Below are 23,924 nucleotides of genomic sequence, written 5' to 3'. Positions count from 1 at the left end.
GGATTACAGGTGTGAGCTACCACGCCCGACCTAGTCATAACTTCTTTATCCATGTTACTATTGATGAAAATTGTGTTTTTTTCAGTTGTTGCTATCATAAACAGTTTTGCCTCGAACACTCTTGTTCATACATGTCTTCAGATGCAAGTTTGTAAGATTTCTGTAGAGCATATATGTGTCTAGAAATACAAATGGTGAATAGAAGGGCAAGCACATGTTCAACTTTTAAATGTCACATTTTTTCCAAATTGCTTGTTCTAATTTCTACTCCCTATGGCAGTGAATGAAAATTTGCATTCATCCAAAACCTTACTAACATTTAAATTTTTTCCTACCTTACTTTTTACCAATTTGTTGGATATGTAGTAAGATTTTAATTTGACTTAAATTTTTTTCTGATTACATGTGAAGTTGAACATTTTGTCAGACTTCTAAAAGATATTAGTGTTTCCTCAGGTTTGTTCATGAGTTATTTTGCATTTTTCTGTTTGGTTGTCTTTTTCTTATTGATTCTTAGGCATTCCTTATAAATTTCTGATACTAAACGTTTATAGCAAATATCTTCTCCTAGTTTGTAACTTATGTGTTAAGGGATGCCGTCAGTATTTATGGCTTCTTTGTATGAATGAGAAAAAAGGCCTCTGTTGGCTGCACAGGCTGTTCTCTTGTGCAAACATACGATTACTTGTGGGCAGATGCAGCTTGTGCCACGGTATATGGCTTCAACAGTGGAACATAGACCACATTTCAGAACTGATTTTGTGTACTGCCACCTTTTTTTTTTTTTTTTTTGAAACAGAGTCTCACTCTGTTGCTCAAGCTGGAGTGCGGTGGCCGTGATCTGGGCTCACTGCAACCTCTGCCTCCTGGGTTCAAGCGATTCTCTCACCTTAGTCTCCAGAGTAGCTGGGATTACAGGTGCGCACCACCATGCCCTGCTAAGTTTTGTATTTTTTGTAGCGACGGGGTTTCGCCATATTGACCATGCTGGTCTCGAATTCCTGACCTCAGGTGATCTGCCCACCTCAGCCTCCCAAAGTGCTGGGATTACAGGCCTGAGCCTCTGTGCCCGGATGCTACCACCTTTTTAATAATATGCTTGTACAAATGCACAAGCATAGCAGTGGCCTTGTGAGTCTTCTGTCTTTATATTGTCCTTGGGTGGATGGAAGTCTTACTTTTTTTTTTTTTTTTTTTTTTTGAGACGGAGTCTCGCTGTGTCGCCCAGGCTGGAGTGCAGTGGCCGGATCTCAGCTCACTGCAAGCTCCGCCTCCCGGGTTCACGCCATTCTCCTGCCTCAGCCTCCTGAGCAGCGGGGACTACAGGCGCCCACCACCTCGCCCGGCTAGTTTTTTTGTGTTGTTTAGTAGAGACGGAGTTTCACCGGGTTAGCAAGGATGGTTTCGATCTCCTGACCTCGTGATCCGCCCGTCTCGGCCTCCCAAAGTGCTGGGATTACAGGCTTGAGCCACCGCGCCCGGCCGGAAGTCTTACTTTTAATGTAGACAAACTTATTGGTCTTTTACGTTTTGTCCTTTTTATTTAGTCTGGCTTAAATAATTTTTTCTACTCTCCTGTTCATAAATATCATCCATGTATTCTAAACGTTTTATAGCTTTACTTATCACATTTGAGACTTTAATTCATGTGGTATTAACTTTTTATGTGAAGAAGGGATTGTGTCATTTTTCCCCAAATAGACAACTAATTATCCTAACATCATTTAATAGTTCATCCTTTCCTTACCTTAATGTGTTTTGGTGTTGAGTTTCTAGATATGGCACAAATCAGGAAGGCATTATGCAAATTAATGATGTTTATAAAATACTTCAGTATACAATTGTGCTTTCTAATTTTAAATACTATAAAAATGGAATTATAGAATTATGAGATGTTAAAGCTGGAATAGACATCAATGAAAGTCAGTTAGCATTTCAGTAAAAAATATTGGAGTGTCTACTACATCTCCATTATTGTAACATGCATGTATACTTGGAAAGCAGAGTATGTGGATATATAAGAGAATACAAGTTCAGCCTGGTAGAACAGAAGGAGGGAGCCAAGTCTTTGGTCTTGCAGATCTGGGTCCAAATCTTGGCTTTGCTCATGAGCTGTCATCACCATTATCATCTGATCTCTCTAATCTGCAAGAGAAAATATTTTGCAAAATTGTTTTGAAATTAGTAATTATGTTTATAAACATATAGAGCAGTACTTGGCATGCAATTAGTGATTGATAGATTATAGTTGTTATTTGGTTGGGAAGATAAGACTAATGTGTATGTTGTACTTATATCTTGTAAACTAGAAGATACTCTAAAATTGCTATGAGATTTCAGAGAAGATTCTCCCATCAGGGGGAATATAGCTTCAATGAAGAAATGAAACTTGAAGATGTGTTCAAAGGATGGATTTCAGGTAATTTCTGTAGATTGAAGCCAGGTTGGAAGGATGGATTTCAGTTATGTTTCTGGACATGGACAGCAGTAGAGTGTCTTTTTTTTTTTTTTGAGACAGAGTCTCGCTCCGTCGCCCAGGCTGGAGTGCAGTGGCGCCATCTCCGCTCACTGCAAGCTCCGCCTCCCGGTTTCGCGCCATTCTCCTGCCTCAGCCTCCCCAGTAGCTGCGACTACAGGCGCCCGCCACCACACCCGGCTAATTTTTTGTATTTTTAGTAGAGATGGGGTTTCACCGGGTTAGCCAGAATGGTCTCGATCTCCTGACTTCGTGATCCGCCCGCCTCGGCCTCCCAAAGTGCTGGGGTTACAGGCGTGAGCCACCGCGCCCGGCTAGTAGAGTGTCTTAAACAACAAAAACCTAGAAATCAGATAAGAAAACAATGCATTTTCTCTTGACTGTTGGCATTTGTGAAAATAATTAATAGTGTACTTTTTTTTTAACGAGGTATCAGTGGACTTGAATTTAATGCATAAACATAGCTTTTTCATGTAGATATTATACTTCTCACAGAATTTTTAAGACTCTTGTTATGTCCAGTTAAAATTCCATTCACATTTACAAAATTCATACTTATGTATAAAATCAAAGCAGCTATTAAATTTTCCTTATACTTTCGAAGATCTAATCGTTGAGTGATTTTTTCTTGTAAGTAAATTTGAACAAATAATTTACAGTTATGACCATATGAAGAGAAAAATAGGTAGAAAAAACAACAGGTTTTATGTTATATGAGTTTTAGTGAAAAATTGAGAATTTTAGGCTAGTGCTATAAATCACTAGTTAGTTCTAAGAAAAATAAATGTAGCCCATTAAGATGTGCACTGATGGATTGGATTGAAAGGTGCTACCTGAGATATTGTTTTTTAGAGCAGGCTCTTTTGGCCTTTTTCAGGATATGACATTTTTGATAATTTTCTGGGACATACCTACATAGGGAATATTTCCAAATCGCTCTTCCATCTCCTATTAGTCAACCGTTTATTGCTTCTAGTTATTTTATTGTTTATGTTAACTATCAAAAATAGCATCACTGATTTTAAATGTCACTTTAATCATCAATTAATTATTTAGCACCATCTATATTTTAAGCATAATGCTTAAAGATGGCCCTATAATGGTGAGTAAGACAGAAATGGGCTGACTCTCTTGGAGCTTATAATGATGTTGCATATATATATGTGTGTGTGTGTGTGTGTGTATATGTATATATGAAATTATAAAGTTATACTGGACTGTGATACAGTCTATTGGTAGAGGATAGCCTAGAGTATTGTAGGAGTGCAGAGCAGATCCTCCTACTCCATTTAAAGAGGGTTAGAGAGCTTTTTAAAACACACAGTCCTTGTCCCCAGAAAGTTTTATTCTAATAGGTCTAGACAAAGGAAAGATTTTTTTTTTGGTTATCCTTACTATTTTTAACTCCCCAAATGATTCAGCCAAATTTGGGGAACATTGATCATGAGTGGTTACAATGGACAAAATCATGACATGGTCTAAATGAGTACTAGGGATGGAATAGATCAATGTTTTTCAGATGATTTTCTTCTCATGGACCAAAGGTCAGTCTTTATATTTATCCCTGTTTGGTTGTAAATTCTGGTCCTTAGGTTATAAAAGTTAACTGCCCTACTGGTGGGTGGGAGAACCTGGCTTATCAGTGGTACACATGTAAAGGACCTGGAATTATTGTTTACTATAAACCCAGTGAAAGTCAGAGGGGAACCTTAACTGCCACAGGAGCTACTAAAATTGTAGGGTGCATTTCTGTAAGTTTAGTATCAGAAAGAAGGAGGTAATAGTCCTCTGTACTCTGCCCTTGTTGGGGCGCATCTAGACTCATGTGAATAGTCTCTAGGATCACAGGTGAGGGGATGCTGACACTTGGGGTGTATGAAGAATGTTGAACTCCTGGTAAATATCCACATGGGAAAGGACTGGAGAGAAATCAGTTTGCTCATCTCAGAAAAAGAAAACTTAGTCTATATAGTTCCAGAAGAAAGAACTGGGAACAGACAGGGAGAGTTAGTTGGGAAGCAAACATCATTTATTCACTGACTCATTTATTTATTTAACAAATATTTATTTAGTATATATTGCACTTCATTCTAGTAGATGCCAAGGATATAATGGTAAACAAGATGGATTCAATCTCTGACTTCATGGAGCTTAAAATTTTTTGGAAGACTCAAGACAATTAGGCAAGTAGATAGAAGAAAATGGGATAAGTACTGGGAAAGATAAGGTACTATTTCACCTCCATATAAAACACATTTCTAGTATTAGTGCTGTCAGAATGATGGTAAGTGATAAATACATTGGCCTTGGAAGTGTTCAAGAAGAGGCTATTGGGGATATTGTAGAAGTTGTTCTAGGATTTTGGCATTAAAAGTCAAACAGGATTCCAACTACCATTAAAATCCTGTTTGACTTTTAATGCCAGTATCATATATGTCTTGTAACAGATTCAGACTCCTTCCTTCTTCTTGTCCTTTCCTTCCTTCCATTCTCTTCAAATTCAGTTACAATTCTTTGAGTCTTCAGGATGAAATGACTGCCTTTGTGATTTTCACAGACGTTTTTGTGTAAGGAATAGGACAAATTTTTAGAACTGAAGTCATTCTTAATTATTATGTTTTTATCTGGGCTATCAGATAATTGAGGATAGATATTAGCGTTCACATAAATACACTGCCATCTGATTTATAGCTTCAGTTCCCATTCCTCTTGATGGCTGGTCCACACAGGCAGGGACTCAGTGACATTCATAGGAGTCTGTTTTTGTGGGAATGCACAGGTACAAGGAATGAATAGAATGTCAGTGTCATTTGTAATTTTTACATTATCAAATTTTTATGTGCTCTAAATAAGACCATTTTGACCATTGTATTCAAATTCTTAACATGTCTTGACCAATTAGAAAAGCCAACCTTTCCCTCACAGCCCTTTTATTTACATCTTATGTTGTAATATTCTCAGAACTATTGGAGCCTTTCAGATTCAATGTTACAGGCTGAAGTTGGACATTGTGGAAGTTTGGGTTTGCTTTCTCTTGACCCAATGTGACTTCCTGTTTCTAATAAATCAGTTTTTAGAGACTCTTAAAAGGCATTTCTTGCATGCCTGGCAGCTCTTGTAAAACCACATTTTAGTAAACCAGTGTGAATGAAGGATATATTAAAAAAAAAATCAAAGAACTGTATTTCTTGACCAAATCAGCATTTTGTTTTATGGAAATTGAATCCCACAGAAAAATCTGTTGATTTAGGAAGTGTCTGCTTCCAGTAACTAGATAAACTAGGAACCAAAAGTTTCATTTTGATTAAGTCAGTCATCCTAGTTCAACTCCTGTGGTGGAGTTGATGCATGCTAGTGAGTCTGGTTAATACTTCTTCTTCTTCTTCTTTTTTTTTTTAAACCACCAGATTGCAATTTGGACATCTCCCTTTCAATGAATTCATATACATGTAATTAATTAACATGCATTCTCACAATATTCTGGAGAAAAACCTGGGTATTCGCATCACGTTAACCGATGGAGAAATGAACGTTAGTGAGTCTCGTATTAACAGATCTTTCTCTTTGAGCAAGAGATTCATGTCTCCTGGCTCTCAGTTCAGAGATTCAGCTTCTCTGTCTTGAAATTGTCCTACAAATTGTCTTCTCGTAAATATTTTAATAGAGATTAAACATGTTGTTGTGGCTACAAAGGCAGTTTATTCATTTGACTTATATTTGTTGAGCACTTGTAGTGTGTCGGACACTCTTCTAGAAGCAGAGAATATGTGAAGACACAAGGTTCTTGATTTTATTTGTCCATTGAATGGAAACTGCCAGAAGTCGTACTAGGTACTTTAAAAATACTAAGTCATTTAATCTTTCTAACAATGCAGTGAGGTAGATATTTTTATCCTTATTGTTTAGGTATAAAGAAGGAGGCCTGAAGTCACCTAGCTAGGAAGTGGCCAAGCCAGAGATTGAATGCAGGCCAGGAAGGCATAACCAACTACTCTATGGGCACTCCAGAAGCCTGATCTCATAAGCTTACACATTCCCTGTAAAACACACATACATGCAGGAAAAAAAAAAAAATAGACAGGAAAATAAAAACTGTGGGTAATCTGACCACTCTTAATATTTTGCTGTGTTCCATTTCTTACATATGTATGTGTAGAAGTGCGTGTGTGCGTGTTTAAGCATACATGTATCTTATTGATTGGTTACCACTACATTCACAACATACTGTAAACATTTTGCAGGCCAGTGCATTTTGTTTAATGTAGTTTTAAACAGCTCTACAGTGTTCCATGTCATGAGTTATCTAACTAGTTTCCAACTACTTAACAATGTTTCCTGTGTTTCAATTTCATAAACCAGGCTTTAATTAATATCTCTACAACCAAATCTTTTTACAGACCCATGATTGTTAAAAAAATTACTTAGTGAAGAAAGGTATTAAAACTTTTGGTAAATATTTATGCAATATCCATGTGCAGTCTACAGTTTATGAATATGACAAGGATGTTAACAATGTAAACATGCTTTTCCTTCTAGGCTAGTGGATGACAGATGTGTGGTGCACCCAGAGGCTGGGGACCTTGCCAACCCTCCCAAGAAGTTCAGAGGTAAGAAATATGTATTTTTTTTTATTGTATGAGCTAAGAGGGAGGATTATTTTTGTGTCTCAAAGTAAGTAATGTTAAAACTTTATTCAATGTGAAACTTTCAGATATAAATATGTTCACTGAAAATTCTTTCAACAATTTTTCCATTGTTTTTCTTTTACATATTGAGGGATTTGCAATGAAAGAATAGTTTTAATTTTTGTTTTGCCAGACAATGGTCTATCTGTTAAAAGGAAATCTTGGTAATTAACTGTGAAAGGCTACTTGTCAAGCCAGTAAATGCAGCTGAACAGTATTTATTTATATACTTCTCTGACAATTATAAATGTTATAGTGTTTCATTGTTAGCTTTTTAATTTATCTTTGTAAACTCTCCAGGAGTGTAGCAATGATGTGTTAGCTTACTTTTTAAAATAGCAGTTTTGATGGTGTGTAATAACTGACAATTGTCTTAGAACCCCTAAGTATAATTTTAGAAATAGCTTGATAATTTCCTCAAATGAGAAATTGATCCTAGTAAGAGATTGATTATAACTCAACTCTTACAAAAGGAGGATTAATGGAATCTATAATCACAGAAAACTAAAACTAGTCATTGAAAGCTTGCCCAAATCAATTTCATAATTGATACATACTTATAATAATAAAAATAATTTTAAAACAGCATTTATTTTGAACAATGTATAACCATTCATTCTCATAATGGTGAAAAACGGCCTTAATAAAGGATTAAAAACTGGAGAGAGACGGAGGGATTCTCAGAGCCACCAGCCCAAGTGAAGGTTGCTGCTTACTGCAATGGAAAAGGGAGACAATTAGCATTGGGTTAATGTTTACCATGTTTTACTCTCTGGGATAGGCATTTTATTTACACTATCTCTTATGGGAATATTTTATTTATTTCATTTTCTCTAGACTGAGATCCTTGCAGAGAAACTGACGTGCACAAAAAATGTCCTTTGAGTTAAATTGGTCACTTTATCCAGATTTCTCCCCAAGTAGAGAAATTTGCATTAGACAGGATGTGGAAGACAAACTGCCCATTGGAAACATCTGCAAAACCACTCAGTAGGGATACTCTCCTAACCCTGGGCAAGTGAGGTCTTCCTGCAGTAAACAGTTTCCACTGAGGATGGACTTAGAATGAAGTTACCTTGAGGGTAACATGTAGGAACAACCTGCCAGAGACAATGCAGGAAGTGTGTGTGAAATGACCCAAAAGATAAGAGGGTAGAGAAACCCTAATGGAAGGACAGATAGTGTGAATAAAGGTAGATTCGGAAAAGAATGAGCTAGCACATTGTGTAAAGATGAGGAGAGAATTAGGACTCTGGAGGAGAGATCTGAGGAAACTACCCAGAATGTCGCACAGAGAGATACAAAGAAGGAAAATTTGGATGAGTCATGAAAAGCTTGGAGGACAGGCTGAGAAGTTCCCACAGTATCTAACTGAATTCTAGAAGGAAAGACTAGGGAGATTGGGATAGAGGCCATATGTGAAGGAATGTGGGTGAGAACTTGCTAAACTGAGGAAAAACACTCTTCCCCAGGTGGAAGAGGCACATTGAGTTCAGAGCAGTGATGGTAAATACAACCACATCTACCGCTAGACACTCTTTGGTGAACTATAGGGTATTAAAGACAAAGAAAAATTCTAAAAGCAAACTGGGACAACAAATCTGTATTTGTAGCAGGAAAAAGCATGAGGTTCAGGTTTTGACTGTACTGCTTGCTGGCTGTGTCATCTTAAGTAGGTCACTTGCCTGCTTTGAGCCTCAGAGGACCTCTGTCATTGGCTAATGGGAGTAGAAGTGGTTAATAACAAGAACAATGACTACCACACAAGGTTTTGTGAGCCTTGAAATATTTCCAGAGAATAAATATAAAAGCATTTTAAGTCATTATACAAATGGGCCGGGCACGATGGCTCACACCTGTAATCTCAGCACTTTGGGAGGCCGAGGCGGGTGGATCGCCTGAGGTCGGGAGTTCGAGACCAGCCTGACCAACATGGAAAAACCCTGTCTCTACTAAAAATGCAAAATTAGCTGGGCGTGGTGGCTCCTGCCTGTAATCCCAGCTACTCAGGAGGCTGAGGCAGGAGAATCACTTGAACCTAGGAGGCAGGGGTTGCAGTGAGCCGAGATCACGCCACTGCACTCCAGCCTGGGCAACAAAAGCGAAACTCCATCTCAAAAATAAATAAATAAATAAATAAATAAATAAATAAAGGATAGTTACCTTATGATAGAAAAGCATAATGCATTTCTATTAAGCATATTTGACTCAACCCTTACATTATTGCCTCTCCAAGAGCAGGATTTTATTTACTTCTTTTTGTGTTTTCCAGGCATAGTGCTCTGCCCATAGTCTGTATCCCTCAAAATAGCCATTAGGTGCTTTTGGATGAGACACCCAAACTTTTTCTGGGATCATGTGATAAAACTTGGTTTCCAGGGGTGCCCACATTTCACAGGCATGAGCCTGGGCAGCCTTGCTCCTCTGTTGGTCAGGGAGAATTAATCTTTCAAAGACAAACATTTACGCTTCATGGGTGCCTTTCTTCTTTTCCTCTTTCAATCCACAGTGAAGTGAATTGTTTTAAATTTGCAAAGATTATTTTAGAGTGTTTAAGGGAACCTGGGATAACAGCTCTGTACCCACTAGGTAATTATATGCAGATACTTGGTCTCATATTGTTCACTGGGCACTGGTTCAGAGCATGAATCACTTTTTCAGACACTCCATCCTTCTGGTGAAAGGCTGGCTTTTCCTGTAATCCAGTCATTGAGGTCATTATCCTTGCTGGTTTACTCTCATTTTCTACCTCCAGTTTTAGATTAAACCATTTATCTTACTACACTCATCATTGGAAAAGGAGGGCTCTTTCCTATTGGGAACTCAGGGTTCTCTTTTATCTTAAAGCCCCAGCCTTTCTTCCGTGATGCATTGTTTATGCAGCTGGATTCTCAAAGAATTCCCTGAACTGGGCTTGCCTCTGCACTGGACTTCTTAACAGTAAAGAGCAGACAGTGCCTGACCAAATGCCTCATCCTTTTGCATAGCTTGTCTTTACGGCTCTTGCCTTAGGCCATTCTCTGCATGAATATATTTCCCCCATTTTTTTTTTTTTTTGGCTTTAAAAGCTATTGCTGTTTCATAGATTTGCCTCCCAGAATCACCATCCCAGCATTTCCAGACTCCCCTGCCAAGTTTCCTGAGCACCCTCCCTTATTGTTACTTTTTAGATAACGTGAAGAAACAATAGCATATCAACAGTTCAGCGGTACCTCAGTTCCTCTTGCCTCAGCCAGACACATGATATTCTCAAATTAATTTTAAAAGATTTTTGTTTTTCATACTCATGCTATAATTTGTTCAAGCGAATCATAACATTTTAGAGCCAGTAGGTAATTAAAAGTAAATCTAGTACAACTCCAATTTTTTTGACTGTGGCAACCAAGTTCCACAGTGAAATGTTCTTTTGACTGTGTCGCATTACCTCACTTGTGAACAGAGGAAACTAAGTTTTACCAAATAAACAATTTCTAAAGGGTTATTTCAAACCTGGTGGACAGCCATTTTTCTGTAGAAACCATACAATAGATTGATATTAACAGAAACATAGTAGCTTTTTCTTATGTGAGTAAAATTTCTTTAATGATCAACTATTCTCCATTTTTAAGAGAAACCGTAAACATTGGAATATATGTAGCTGTACCGAAGAGTTGTGAAAACGTACAGAGAATTCTCTTCCACACTGTTTCCCCTGTTATTTGCATCTCACTGGGGACATTAATCTAAACTAAGAATTTACCATTTGTACATTACTACTGACTGCATTTCCAGACTTTAGTCGTATTTCACCAGCTTTTCCACTAAAGTCCTTTTCCTGTTCCTGATCCCATCCATGATCCTGTGTTGCATTTAATCATTGTGTCTCCTTAGTCTGCTCTATTCTGTGACCCGGTCTTAGTCTTCCCTGGTTTTTCATGATCTTGATACTTTTGAAGAGTACTAGCTAGGTATTTTATAGAATGTGCCTTGTGTGTCTGTCTGATGCTTTTGTCATGGTTGGACTGGAGTTAAAATTTTGAGACTACCACAGTGGTTATGCGCTCTTCTCTCTGCATCATACCAGAGGGCATATAATACCAACAGAGTTCATCACAGGTCTTATTTTTCGATGTACACTTTAATCCTCTTCCCTTTAATAAAGGCAGTTATTTTAATTTTTGATTTTATATTCTTTTGCTTTTTCCTGTTCCTTTCCACCCTTCTCCCCCTTCTCTAGAAAACTCTTCTTAGTATTATTTTTCTAAAAGTCTGCGTATTTATGTATGTGCCATTTCTTTTAGGAGAAGTCAATTTAAATCAACTTAAAGAGAGGTTTATGTCCTTCTCTTACCATCAGGGTGATCAAAGATGGAAGTACTGGAGAACCCAGGGACCATTTCCTGGAGGATGGAGGGAAGAGAAGACAGCCCCTTCTCCTGGTTGATTAGGTATTTCCCAGTGTTGGGCCATTTGGTCTTGAAGTTTCCAGTTCTGAGATTCTCCGATCATCTGTCACTTGCCTATTTAATAATGTACCATGCCTACCTTGGGGCCACTTGTAGCAAACAACAATCAGTCATTTTGAAGTAATAAGTCAGAATGCTTCAGGAATTGGAACTAATATAGAGAATTTCTTTGCTGTGCAATGAACACTAAAGCAGGTAGTAAAAATTAGGGACTTGGGGGAAAACGGGCAAAATCTCTGCTTTAACTCAGTTCCTTTTCTTCAAATAATTCAGGGAAGCGCTTTTGAAGGCTGGACCTAACATTTTGCCTCTGCTCATGGAGGTTGCACACTCACATGCATAAACGAAAGTGTGTTCTTGCTAGGCAGTTGCTTTGACTTTATATGGAGTCGAACATGTCAAGCTTGTCTAACACAGTGATTCCCCACGCTCAGCCCATGATGAATATTTGCTCCATCAGCTTAACAATTGCTATATTGAATTTCTTCAGGTTTGGTGTTAGAATACTTTCAGTTGTTATTGTCAAAGACTGAAACTATTTCAGATTTGAAATCAACGAAGATTTATTGAATATGTAATACATGCTACACTGTACTTGAGGCTTCCCGTGCATTATTATTTAGTCATCACATGAAGAAGAAATTATTGCTATCCTAATTTTGCAGTGGAGAAAGTAAGTAAAAAGAAGTTATGCAACCAACTTAAAGTTGCTGAGCTCCTTAGTGGTAGGACTGGGGCTTAAACCAAGTTCTATGACTCTAGAACTGTTTGTTTTTAACCACTGTGCCATACTATCTATTGAATTAGTCCCACCTATAAATTCTACCTGTTAGTCCTATAAAGCCAGATGGATTGAATCTAATCCTTTTTCCACACAATAGCCCTTTAAGTATTTATTTAGAATGACCATATTCCTGTGCCTCTTTTTCTTCTAGTCTTACTTTTTTTTTTTTTTTTTTTTTTAGTTCTTTTAACTGTTGCCAGCTACAAATTCTTTAGGGATTTTTCTGTCTTCATTATACTATTTTGTTTGTTTTATGGTTAGGCTCCTGTTTGTCAATTTAATTCTGAGCCATGTAGAAAGAACTGAACATAGTGCATTTGAGTTTTGTCTAATGAGAACTCCTCACATTTTTGGATGCCACATTTGCAGCCTCTTTAGTCAGGGTTCTCTAATAGGGGCAGAACTAATAGGATATAGTTCTGTATAATAGGATAATAGGATATAAAGGAGAGTTTATGTTATATATATGAATTTATTAAGAACCTGTTAAGAACTAATAGGATCTCTCTCTCTCTCTCTCTCTCTGTGTGTGTATATATATATGTGTGTGTGTGTGTGTGTGTATATATATACATTTAAGTAGTATTAACTCACGTGATCACAAGGTCCCACAATAGGCCGTCCGAGTCCCAAAGCTGAAGAACTTTGAGGGCAGGAAGCATCCAGCACAGGAGAAAGATGTAGGCTGGGAGGCTCAGCCAGTCTAGCCTTTTCACAATTTTCTGCCGCTTTATATTCTGATCATGCTGGCAGCTGATTAGATGGTGCCCACCCAGATTAAGGGTGGGTCTGCCTTTCCTAGCCCACTGACTCAGATGTTAATCTCCTTTGGCAGCACCCTCACAGACACACCCAGGATCAATACTTTGTAATCAAGTTGATCACTTTAATCCAATCAAGTTGACACTCAGTATTAACCATCACAAGTCCACCCCTTGTCAACTTGAACCCATAAACATCTCCTGAGATCATACATAATCTTCAAATAAAGACAGTAATAAGGTCATAATTATGCCTAATATGATACAACTATCCTTTGTACAACTGGAAATGCACCAATCCCCGACCCAAATACTATTACATAAAGTTAACAATACTTAAATGCTGATGTAAAGTCAATAAATCTTATGCCACATAATAAACGAAAAAGAGAATAAAATGAAGATATTTTCTTAGTACAAGTTTATACACATATGTACATGCTAAAAATATGTTTTTAGCAAAAGGAGGAGGAAATAATCATGGCAATTACAGTCCTAATTTTTGCAACTAATCATGTGGTCATAACTGGTACTAATGACTACCTTCTTCTACAACCCATTCTGTATTCCTTTTGCCTTCAGCAAGCACCTCAGCAGGTCGTGGTTTTTCCCTGGTGAAGTGACCCAAACCTTCATTCCTGAAGGGTCTGGGCCATTTGTAATCCTGCCTGAATTGGGCTGTCATAGTTTCTCATTGACTTTAATCACAGGGCATGGTAATACTAACAGATGCCCCAAGGGATCTCCTGTATTTCCTGCATACTCTTCCTTACTTCTATTGTGGAGTAGTAGACTGATTTCATCTTGATAGCCTTGGTCAGTCACCCCAGCTAACACTGTAACTCCCTTCTTAGCCTGTTGACTTAAAGGTAAGAGGAACCCAGAGTGTCCAGGTGGCAATCTTAACTTCCAGTTTAATGGAATTGTTGCTGTGTGTCCTGGTGGCAGTGTTCCTTCCTCTGGAACTAAGACCTCTAGGCCAGCAGAACATAATATTCGAGTGAACAGAAAGCAAAAATTTTGTTAGTGGATCACTATGGGTGGTATTGAGTGGTGCCTCTTCCATTTCCACCACTTGATTCCTGGACCCGTGAATCCTGGCTATGAGAGAAATAGTACCATATATTGGAGGTTGATTCGGAACATATAGAGCTTTCTGGAGAACTTTGCCCCAACCCTGCAAAGTATTGTCACCTAGTTGGCATTGTAATTATGACTTCAAAAGGCCATTCCACTGTTCTGTCAACCCAGCTGCTTCAAGATGATGGGGAACATAGTAAGACCAGTAAATTCCACGAGCATGAGCCCACCGTTGCACTTCTTTAGCTGTAAAGTGAGTGCCTTGGTCAGTGGCAATGCTGCTGGAATACCATGATGGTAGATAAGGCCTTCCGTGAGTCCACAGATGGTAGTCTTGGCAGCAGCAGGATAGGCAAACCCATATCTGGAGTAAGTGTCTATTTAAGTGAGGACAAACCTCTGCCCTGAGCTGCAACATTAAATGCAGAGTCCCTACTTAGTGGGCTCAAATCAATAAATTCAGCCTGATCCAACTCTGTGTTCCTTCCACCATTATTCCATACCCTTAATATCTATTCCCATGTATTTTCTCCAGATTTCTGCTAATATAAATTAGAAAACTCAAGCAATTCTTTTCGAGTGTAGTGCACCTCCTCATGGGTCTCACTCTGAACCTCACCTCTAGGGGCCTGCTAGGACTTTAGTCTAGTTATAGGTCTAGAAGCAAACAGGGGTGTTAAGGATGGCTCCTGAGGAGAATCTACATTATCTTGCCTGGCAACTGCCTCAGGGGAGCCTTCACTGTTGCTTCAGGCAGTGCAGGGTTTATCAACTCAGACAAAGATGGAAAGGTTGGTGGCAACATGAGTTGGGGAAGGGATGTTGCCACTACTGGGGATGGGGAAGATGTTTCTTCTGGCAAACATGGTTCATCAGAGTTTAAAAGCTCAGTGTCCCCAGCTTCATCAGGGTCCTCCCACACATCCCCATTCCTAGTTGCAGGGTCCCGTTCTTTTCCAGTCAATGCCCTCACTTTAGCAGTAGATACCTGGCAAGGCTGTGCATGCACTTTTTGTTGCAGGTCAGCCACTTGCATGATAAGAGCTTGTGTCTATTTTTCTACAGTTTCAGCTCTTTCTCTACAGGAGATAAGACTCTTACTCAGGGCAATCTTAGCAGATTTGAGGCTCAGTAGCTGCTTCTGAAGCCAGGAGTTAGAATCCCTGAGTTCCTTATTTTCTTTCATCACTTTGTCTGGTGAACTTAGGAGCAACCAACCAACTTCATTAGGTTCCTTGGTTCTCTACCTATGATCAAAGGTATTATGTATAGAGTCACTAAACTCCTTGCTTCTCATGAGTGGTGAGTCAGGAGTGTCAAATGCATTTATTTTGCATAATTCTCTAAACAGTTCATGCTAAGGACTATCAGTGTTCTCCATACTATTAGAAGTAGAATCCTTAGCATTTTTGGGTCTAATCATGTTAAGCAGCCAGCTCCAGAAACCCCCAAACCAATGAAAGAACTCCATCCTTAATATTCTGTTCCTCTAGAATCACTCCTGGTACCAAAATCTGTATTAGTCAGGGTTCTGTAGCGGGACAGAACTAATAGGATATATATATATATATACTGGAATTTTATAAATTACTCTCACTCATATCTCATATGTATATATATGTAGAGGGGAGTTTATTAAGTAGTATTGACTCACGATCACAGGGTCCCGCAATAGGCCCTCAGCAAGCTGAGGAGCAAGGAAGCCAGTCCAAGTCCCAAAGCTGAAGAAGCATCCAGCATAGGAGAAAGATGTAGGCTGGGATGCTAATCCAGTTTAGCCTTTTCAGGTTTTTCTACCTGCTTTATATTCTGGCCGTGCTGGCAGCTGATTAGATGGTGCCCGCCCAGATTAAGGGTGGATCTGCTTTTCCCAGCCCACTGACTCAAATGTTAATCTCCTTTGGCAACACCCTCACAGACATACCCAAGATCAATACTTTGCATCCTTCAATCCAGTCAAGTTGACACTTAATATTAACCATCACACAGCCCAAGAATCTTGGCCCAAGAATCTTGGGCCAGAGTCCCTGACTCTCCTCTGCTTTTAGTCAACCCAGACTCCTGATGCTTTTTCATTTGCATCTCTGGATTCTGTTTCGTTCCTCCTGTGCTGTGTGATTGGTTCTTTGGAATCAAGTGGAGAACCTGTTACTTTTCACCTTGTTGCATTGGTTCATTGTTCTAGGTTTGTTTTAGCCTAATAAACTTGGGTTTTATTCTTTTTTTTTAATCTTAACTCTCATTCAAATTATTTATTCTAATTTCCAACCTCATGACATCTTGAAATTTGTAAAGTTAATAAAAGGTACATATTGTGATAATCTCATTTCATGTTATTCTGGTGTTATTGAATATATCTGAGGAGAAATAGATTGGATAGTATAAGTTGGGGTACCTGTGGATCAGACCCTGGAAGACTTGGTAGAGGTAATCTATTTGGGAGGTGATCCCAGGAAGCACAGATGAGGACTTGGGGGAGAATGGGGTGAAAGAAAGGAAAGGCAAGACGGTGTGCATTAGTGAAGCTCAATCCTGGTGGAAGCAACTGAAGTTCAGTCCCGCGGGGCCTCTGGGAATCCATGCAGAACATGCCTTAGAACCTCCTACCCAAAGACAGGAAGGCTGGGGCCAACTTCCATCCATCAAAGGTTTTGGTTTGCACCAGAGGGTGTTGTCATTTCGTTCCATAATACGCTTCTGCACTGTTCATACTGTTTCTCCATGTGGCAGGGAGACTCTCATGCAGAGAAAAAGAGAGATCTAGGAAGTTGAGATGGGAAGCTGTTCGCATGTTGGAAATTGTCTACTACACTTGTTGGTGAACTTGGGTCTGAGGACGCATGTTCACATTCTTGTGGATCATCAGAATTTTATCTGTTTCTTTAACTGAAAGACCTGTGATTAGACTGTAAACTGTATGAGGGTCAGGACTGTGTTAGCCTTGTGCTCTGCTCAGTCACCAAGATCAAGCACAGTGTTTAGCATATTGTTGGTGCTGACTTAATTTTTGTTGAATTAATGAATAAAGTTCTAGAAAAGAATTAATTAATTAATTAATTTTTCTATAAACAAGGTTTCACTATGTTGACCAGACTGGTTTCGAACTCCTGGCCTCAAATGATCCCTTCACCTCAGCCTTCCAAAGTGCTGGAATTAGAGGCATGAGCCACCACACCCAGGCTAAGAACTATAATTTTTAAAGGCAATATAGTTTCAGTTCTGTCTCCAGATGCTTTTTCAGTGTCTTACCACTATCCAGCATGTAACATAGTTGTTTGACTAGTTGTTTTATGTTAAAGCAAGGTGTAGACCTATTAGTTTGTTATAGTCTTAAATTCTACACGTTTAGATTTAAGTTCACAGGTGTCAGTTTGGATTCTAACAAATCTTTAGTGTAAATAACAGAAGACAAAAACTTCTCCATGTATTAAGTGAAGATGTTTTTAGTAGTTTGTAATTTGCCGCTACTCAAAGAAGTTCAGAAAATTGCAGTGGATTTCCAAGTCAGTAGTTACATGCTTTATACTAAAAGAAAAAAAAAATCATGAAAACTCTCCAGTTGAATGTTGTTGCTATGTTTATCCTGTGTGTTTGTGGTGAGTCATCCTGTTTATAACCCTTACTGCTAATGCCATATTATTAAACTCTTAAGTGGCAGTGGAAATTGGATAATAAGTTTATTCTCCTCCATGAGGTTTCGGAGAAGGGCCAAAGGATGAAATGAGAACACATTGCTTTGCCTCTTTGCCTCTCCTGTCAAAGCTAGTCAGGATTGTAAAAGTGCTTATGCTTTAAAATACTTTAGTCTCCGTATTGGGAAGAGGGAAGTTGCTGTGGTTCTGAGTGATAGTAAGACTGTTTTGGAAGTCTCATGAACCACTGTTTAAGGCAGCACTCACACAATTAATTGTGTCTCTGAGTTATGAACAATGTGTGAATTTTGAGTGATTTGTGGCTTTAATTGTGAGATTCAATTCTCTCCCTTCAGAATAGGAACTGATGGGCAGAAAAGGAACAATCGTGGTGCATGTGGTGTAGTGGGATAGGAACAGCTCTCCAGTTCCCTCACTTACCCATCCTGTGTCCTAGGGTTAATTTTCCTGAGCTGCAGGCTCATGTGTAAAAATCTCCCTTCCCGTGGTGTATATGAAGTGAGTTGCGTGTCTAAATTCTTAATGAGTGCTGAATAAATATCTTTTTTTTTTCTGTGAGAATTTTAACAGCCAAGACTATTCAAGAATAGAAAGTCCTAAATATTAAAATTCTTAACTTGAGTACTTATAACGGCCTTTCTCCATATTAGCCTACTTAATCCTGAATAGCCTTGTTTTACAAATGTGGAAACCACAATTTAGAGAAGCAGCATGCTTAAGTCACATAGGTGGTAGGTGGGAAGGTAGGCTTGTTTTTCAACACCGTAAGATCTTGGGCAGCCATAAAAAAGCATGAGTTCATGTCCTTTCCAGGGAATGGATGAAGCTGGAAGCCATCATTCTCAGCAAACTAACACAGGAACAGAAAACCAAACTCTGCTCGTAAGTGGGAGTTGAACAATGAGAACACATGGACACAGGGAGGGGAAAATCACATACTGGGGCCTCTTTGGGGGTGGGGGACAAGGGAAAGGAGACTATTAGGACAAGTACCTAATGCATGCGGGGCTTAAAACGTAGATGATGGGTCAATAGGTACAGCAAACCACCATGGCACATGTACATCTATATAACAAACCTGCACATTTTCCACATGTATCCCAGAACTTAAAGTAAAAAAAAAAAGAAAAAAAAAGAAAAAGAAAGATCTTGGATACATGTAGCAGATTTATGGAATATACACCATGTGCAGTGCAGCGTATGAAGTAGTTGCTACAGCTCAGACGAGTCAGAAACGAATGCTGCTCTCAAGGAATTTATAATCTAATGAGGAAGATAAGATACATATATGTAATATAACACAAGGTAGAAAGTGATAAGGGCTAAATCAAAAGATACAATGACGTGTTGTGGGAGGATGAAGATTTTAATTTCCTGTTTCGAGTGATGAGGAAAGCTTCTTAATTAAGATGGCATTTGGCCTGAAAGATTTGTGCCCGTGGGGAAGGACAGGTAGATTTGTTGGGCCCAATACGCATCTTTATGAGAAATTAGTTCCTAGGATGATGTTTGGTGTGCCAAGTTCGGTTGCATTTCTTCTTTAAACAGTAATGGAATGGTTAGTATTCTTTTGAGTATAATACTGAGATGAAAGTGCCAAGCCTTTGTCCTAATCCATTCGACCTTCTGCAGGTGTTACACAGTAAATCAATGACAACTAAATGTGACAAGGGTACCACTGCTATAAATAACTAATATTTATTTAGTTCTTACTACAGGTCAGGTAATGTTCCAGCTGCTTTATATTCTATTAATGCATTTAATCTTTTGCAGCAATATGAGGTATATATTATTATTAAATATTATCTCCATGTATTAAAGTGCTGTGACATAAATGCCCCCAAAACCCAAAAAACAAACAAACAGGCTGGGCGCGGTGGCTCACGCCTATAATCCCAGCACTTTGGGAGGCCGAGCAGGAGGATCACGAGGTCAGGAGATTGAGACCATCCTGGCTAACACGGTGAAACCCCGTTTCTACTAAAAAATACAAAAAGTTAGCCGGGTGTGGTGGTGGGCACCTCTAGTCCCACCTACTCAGGAGGCTGAGGCAGGAGAATGGCGTGAACCTGGGAGGCGGAGCTTGCAGTAAGCTGAGATCGCACCACTGCACTCCAACCTGGGTGACAGAGCGAGACTCTGTCTAAAAAAAAACAAAAACAAAAACACCACAAACAAAAAAATAAACAACCCACAATGACTTCTATGTGTAGTAGAAATATATTTCTCTTTCATCTAATAGTCCCTAGGTGAGTGGTCCAGGACCATCTTGGCAACTCTGTCATTCTCAGCACGTGGCTTCCAAGGTTGTTCAGTAGTCAGCATTTCCTAGTTGGTAGACAGGAGGTAAAGGGAATACAAGGAAAGTAGATTCTTCCTTCAGGAGGGCTCCCGGAATTTTATAAATTACTCTCACTCATATCTTGTAGTCATGTAGCTTATTGAATCGAATGGTGGCCCTGCAAACTATATGTCCATGTCTTTATGTATAATGTCTTTTTATATAATATCTGGGCACTGTAAGTGTGATGTTATTAGGAAGAATGGTCTATGGAAATTAAATTAAGCATCTTGAGATGAGATCACCTTGGATTGCCCAGGTGGATTCTAGATCTTGTACAAGACATATGAATAGAAGGCACACACAGAAGACCACATAAAGACACAGTGAGAAAAGGACTTTTGCTGCCATAAGCTGAGGAGGCCTTCGAGCCACCAGAAGCTGGAAGAGGCAAATGAGAATTTTCTCCTAGAGCCTTCAGAGGGAACATGGCTCTGTGTACACCTTGACTTTAGACTTTTGGCTTCTAGAACTATGAGAGTGTCAATTGCTGTTGTTTTAAGCCACCGATTTTGTGTTGATTTGTTGTGGCAGTCACAGGAAACTAATAAACTTGACTCCCTGTTGCTGCAAGGAGCCTGAGGAACATGGTGGTTAGTAGAATGGTCATGTGCCAACCTAAAACTACCTAAAGGAAGAAAAGAATGGATATAGGGTGGGAGGAGGAGTAACATTCTCTATCATATCTCATTTTATAGATGAGGAAGCTGAGGCACAGAGAAGTTAAGTAACTTGTTCCTTGTCATACATCTAGGAGGAAGCAAGCAAAGTTGTGATTGAAATCTAGACCCTTAACTACCAACTATACTGTCTTTAAACCCAAGAGACTGTAGAAACAGAGAAGAGAATTGTGATTGGCTTTGGAATTCAGAGGAAGAATGGCCAGTTGTTAACCAGGCAGAGAGGAGGGGATGATGGAGAAAGAGGCATTTCTGGCTGAGGCACAGAGGTATGAAATAGCATGACCAGTTTGTGGGGGTAGTTAGAAGCTCAGTTGACCCAGCAATACCCCTTGACTTCACTGAAAAAAGAATAAGCCTCCCCAGTCTACAGTTCTGTGACTTTTTTCACCTCTAAGGCTGGCTGTGTGGGAAGATGGAGAAAGACCTTATTTATTCAATCCTTGCCTCTCTCAACCCATATAGGAAGGTCCTTGGTGAAGTCTTCAGATATTTATATGATACAGACCTACTTTTGGAGAAAAGGATGATCCTTATAACAGTACAACAGAGTACATTTTAATCATTTTTTATAGGATGTTGCTCTCCTACATGATGTGGAGGTTATAGGGTTAGAGTATTTCTATCTATGCTATATTCATTATTAAGTTTGTATTCTTTAGGAAGTTATTCCCAATCATGTTACACCAATAGAATTTCCCTTGGAAAATGCATTCTTTTGATAATGTATTTCTAGGAACATGCTGTGGCGAGAAGCATGGACTGTTTGTGGAAATGAAACTTTGGCTCACTCAAAATACTTTTCATCAATTAAATATAGCTGTTTTAAAGTAAACCATTCCCCCATCTGCTCTTCTCTTGTGTCATGTATTAGGCATATTAAAATATCAAATCAGTTCCCTTTTTACCTATTCTCTAGTATAAAGTGTCTCCACTGAGAAGGAGGGTATTATATACATATTTATTATTTTATGTGGAAATACGTGTGCATTAATATTAATATTAATATTGGTAGGTGGACCTTACTTGTTTTTCTCTCTTCTGAGTATTAAACAGATTAACAAAAGTTATATTTTGTTTATGGAAGTCTCTGTGTTGCTCCATAATCTTAATAATCATTAACTTATTCAAGCTACCACCAAGAGTTTTAGATAAAAGATTGATTTGTACACTGTGTATTCAAGCCCAAGTCAACTGCCTTTCCTTCCCAGGTGTTGATTTAGTGAGTGAGCAGTTTGAAGATCTTCTCTGAACAGGTGCCCTTGTTTACAGTTTGTGGTTTTCAAGGTAAATACGGCAATTTCAGAATAAAGCAAACATTGCTGGTGGGTGGCAGTGTTTGTTTTACAAATGCTTGGAAGTGGTTTAGAAATTGTCTTTTAAAGAATAAGGTGGATAATAACCCAATAGAGCAGCCCACATGAATAGAGATCAAGTCTCAGTTGGCAAGGCACCACTGACTCACCCTTGTTCTCCTGGAGCCTTGCTTGCCCTTTAGCTGGCACCCCTGTAAGAGAGACTTATGGCCTGAAGATGAAAGTGATGGCTCCCCAGGAACCCACTGAGTCCTGGTGCGTGCGTGTGTGTGTATGTGTGTGTGTGTCTGTGTGTTCTACTGGATGACTTGGAGGTGGTCAAACTTGCAGAGACTCTGAAGGGCCATGAAGAACTGGAGGATAACATGCTTACCCAGAGAGTGTCCTATCTTGGAAGAACCCTAAAAATGGTTTTTACTAGCATTTTTGAAAGAGCAGAAGCTTCAGGTCTGTTTAGAAATTGGACTGTGGACATTTGTCCTTGCTTCAGCTCTGTTTAGAAATAGGGCTGTGGACATTTGTCCTTGTGTTTCTATTTAGACAGGCTGCATGAAACACAAGTGCAGTTACAAATTGTTGTAGGAAGCCTCACAGTTATGCAACTTGAACTCTGATTATATCTGCATAATTAAATACCCAGATATGGGTCCTTAATAAGTTTTAAGAGTGCGAAGGGGTCCTGTCACCAAAAAGTTTGAGAAATGCTTGCTAGAGGAACAGTCAGGAAACAAGAGTGTTTTTTGTTTTTTTTAATACTTTAAGTTCTGGGATACATGTGCAGAATGTGCAGTATTACATAGGTATACATGTGCCATAGTGGTTTGCTGCACACATCAACCTGTCATCTACATTAGATATCCATAAGCTTAGTTCAGCTATAGGGAAAAAGCACATGTTAAAAGCAGTAGATAGGCAAGGATTAGGTAAGAACCATGGTCAGGGAAAGTAATTAGAAATCAGGAAATCAGCGGGTATACCAAGGAGGCAGCATGAAATAAGGGAGCAAGAGAAAGCCTATTTTCTGTGAGCTTTCTGAGGGTCCACAGTGTATCCCTACCACTGAGCTTATAGCAGGATATTTGTCAATGATTGACTTGATAAGTATAAATAACGTTGAATCAAACATATGTTAAGAAACAGATGAGATGTTTACTGCAGGATTATTTATAATGGAAGAAACAAATATATAAAAAGAAAAAGATTTAATGCATTGTAATTTATTCTAGGAGGGAATTAATGTTTTCAGGTAATATTTAATGACATTACAAAATGTGAAATGGAAGAGAGACTTCTTGTGAAACTGTGTATATAATACATTTCTGGTTATCTAAAATATATATGCATGTGTAAGTGTACACTTTGGCAAATTTGTCTGTCTCTCTAAAGATACATAACAAAATGATAATCATGTTTAACTCTGCGGCATGAAAAGAGGTGTGATGTTTTCTTTATAGTCTTTTGATTTTCCAAAATGTTTTCAGTGGTGATACATCAATTTTACATTTAGAAAAAAGTCCAGGTTTTTCACACATACATACATGCTTTTTCTAAGCCTCTAGAGAAAGGTTCAAGTCAAGTTTCTATATTGAAAGAGCTTTCTGCCCTAGACTCAGAACTTTATTTGTTTGCCGCCTGTGTGAAGCCGCTCTGAACCTCTGGAGGGAGCAGAGGCAGGTTAGAGTTCCAGGCAGAGGTGGGCATTG

General features: G+C 38.8%; 1 protein-coding gene across 3 annotated transcripts in view; it reads left to right on the top strand.

Moving 5' to 3' along the window:
- ITPR2 (inositol 1,4,5-trisphosphate receptor type 2) overlaps positions 1 to 23,924 on the top strand; it is a 485,309-nt gene that overhangs the window by 36,709 nt on the left and 424,676 nt on the right. For 2 of the 3 annotated variants that reach the window (XM_007967992.3, XM_073020570.1), the window contains exon 2: positions 7,013 to 7,083. In XM_007967992.3, coding sequence (XP_007966183.2) covers positions 7,013 to 7,083 — 71 coding nt within the window. Of the gene's footprint in view, positions 1 to 7,012; positions 7,084 to 11,497; positions 11,589 to 23,924 lie in introns of those variants that run through there. The other variant, XM_007967993.3, reaches the window with a different exon arrangement.

Source organism: Chlorocebus sabaeus, chromosome 11, assembly GCF_047675955.1.
Source record: "Chlorocebus sabaeus isolate Y175 chromosome 11, mChlSab1.0.hap1, whole genome shotgun sequence".
Classification (NCBI taxonomy): domain Eukaryota; kingdom Metazoa; phylum Chordata; class Mammalia; order Primates; family Cercopithecidae; genus Chlorocebus; species Chlorocebus sabaeus.
Note: the sequence above shows the minus strand (reverse complement) of the source record. Positions and strands in the feature narration are given on the sequence as shown.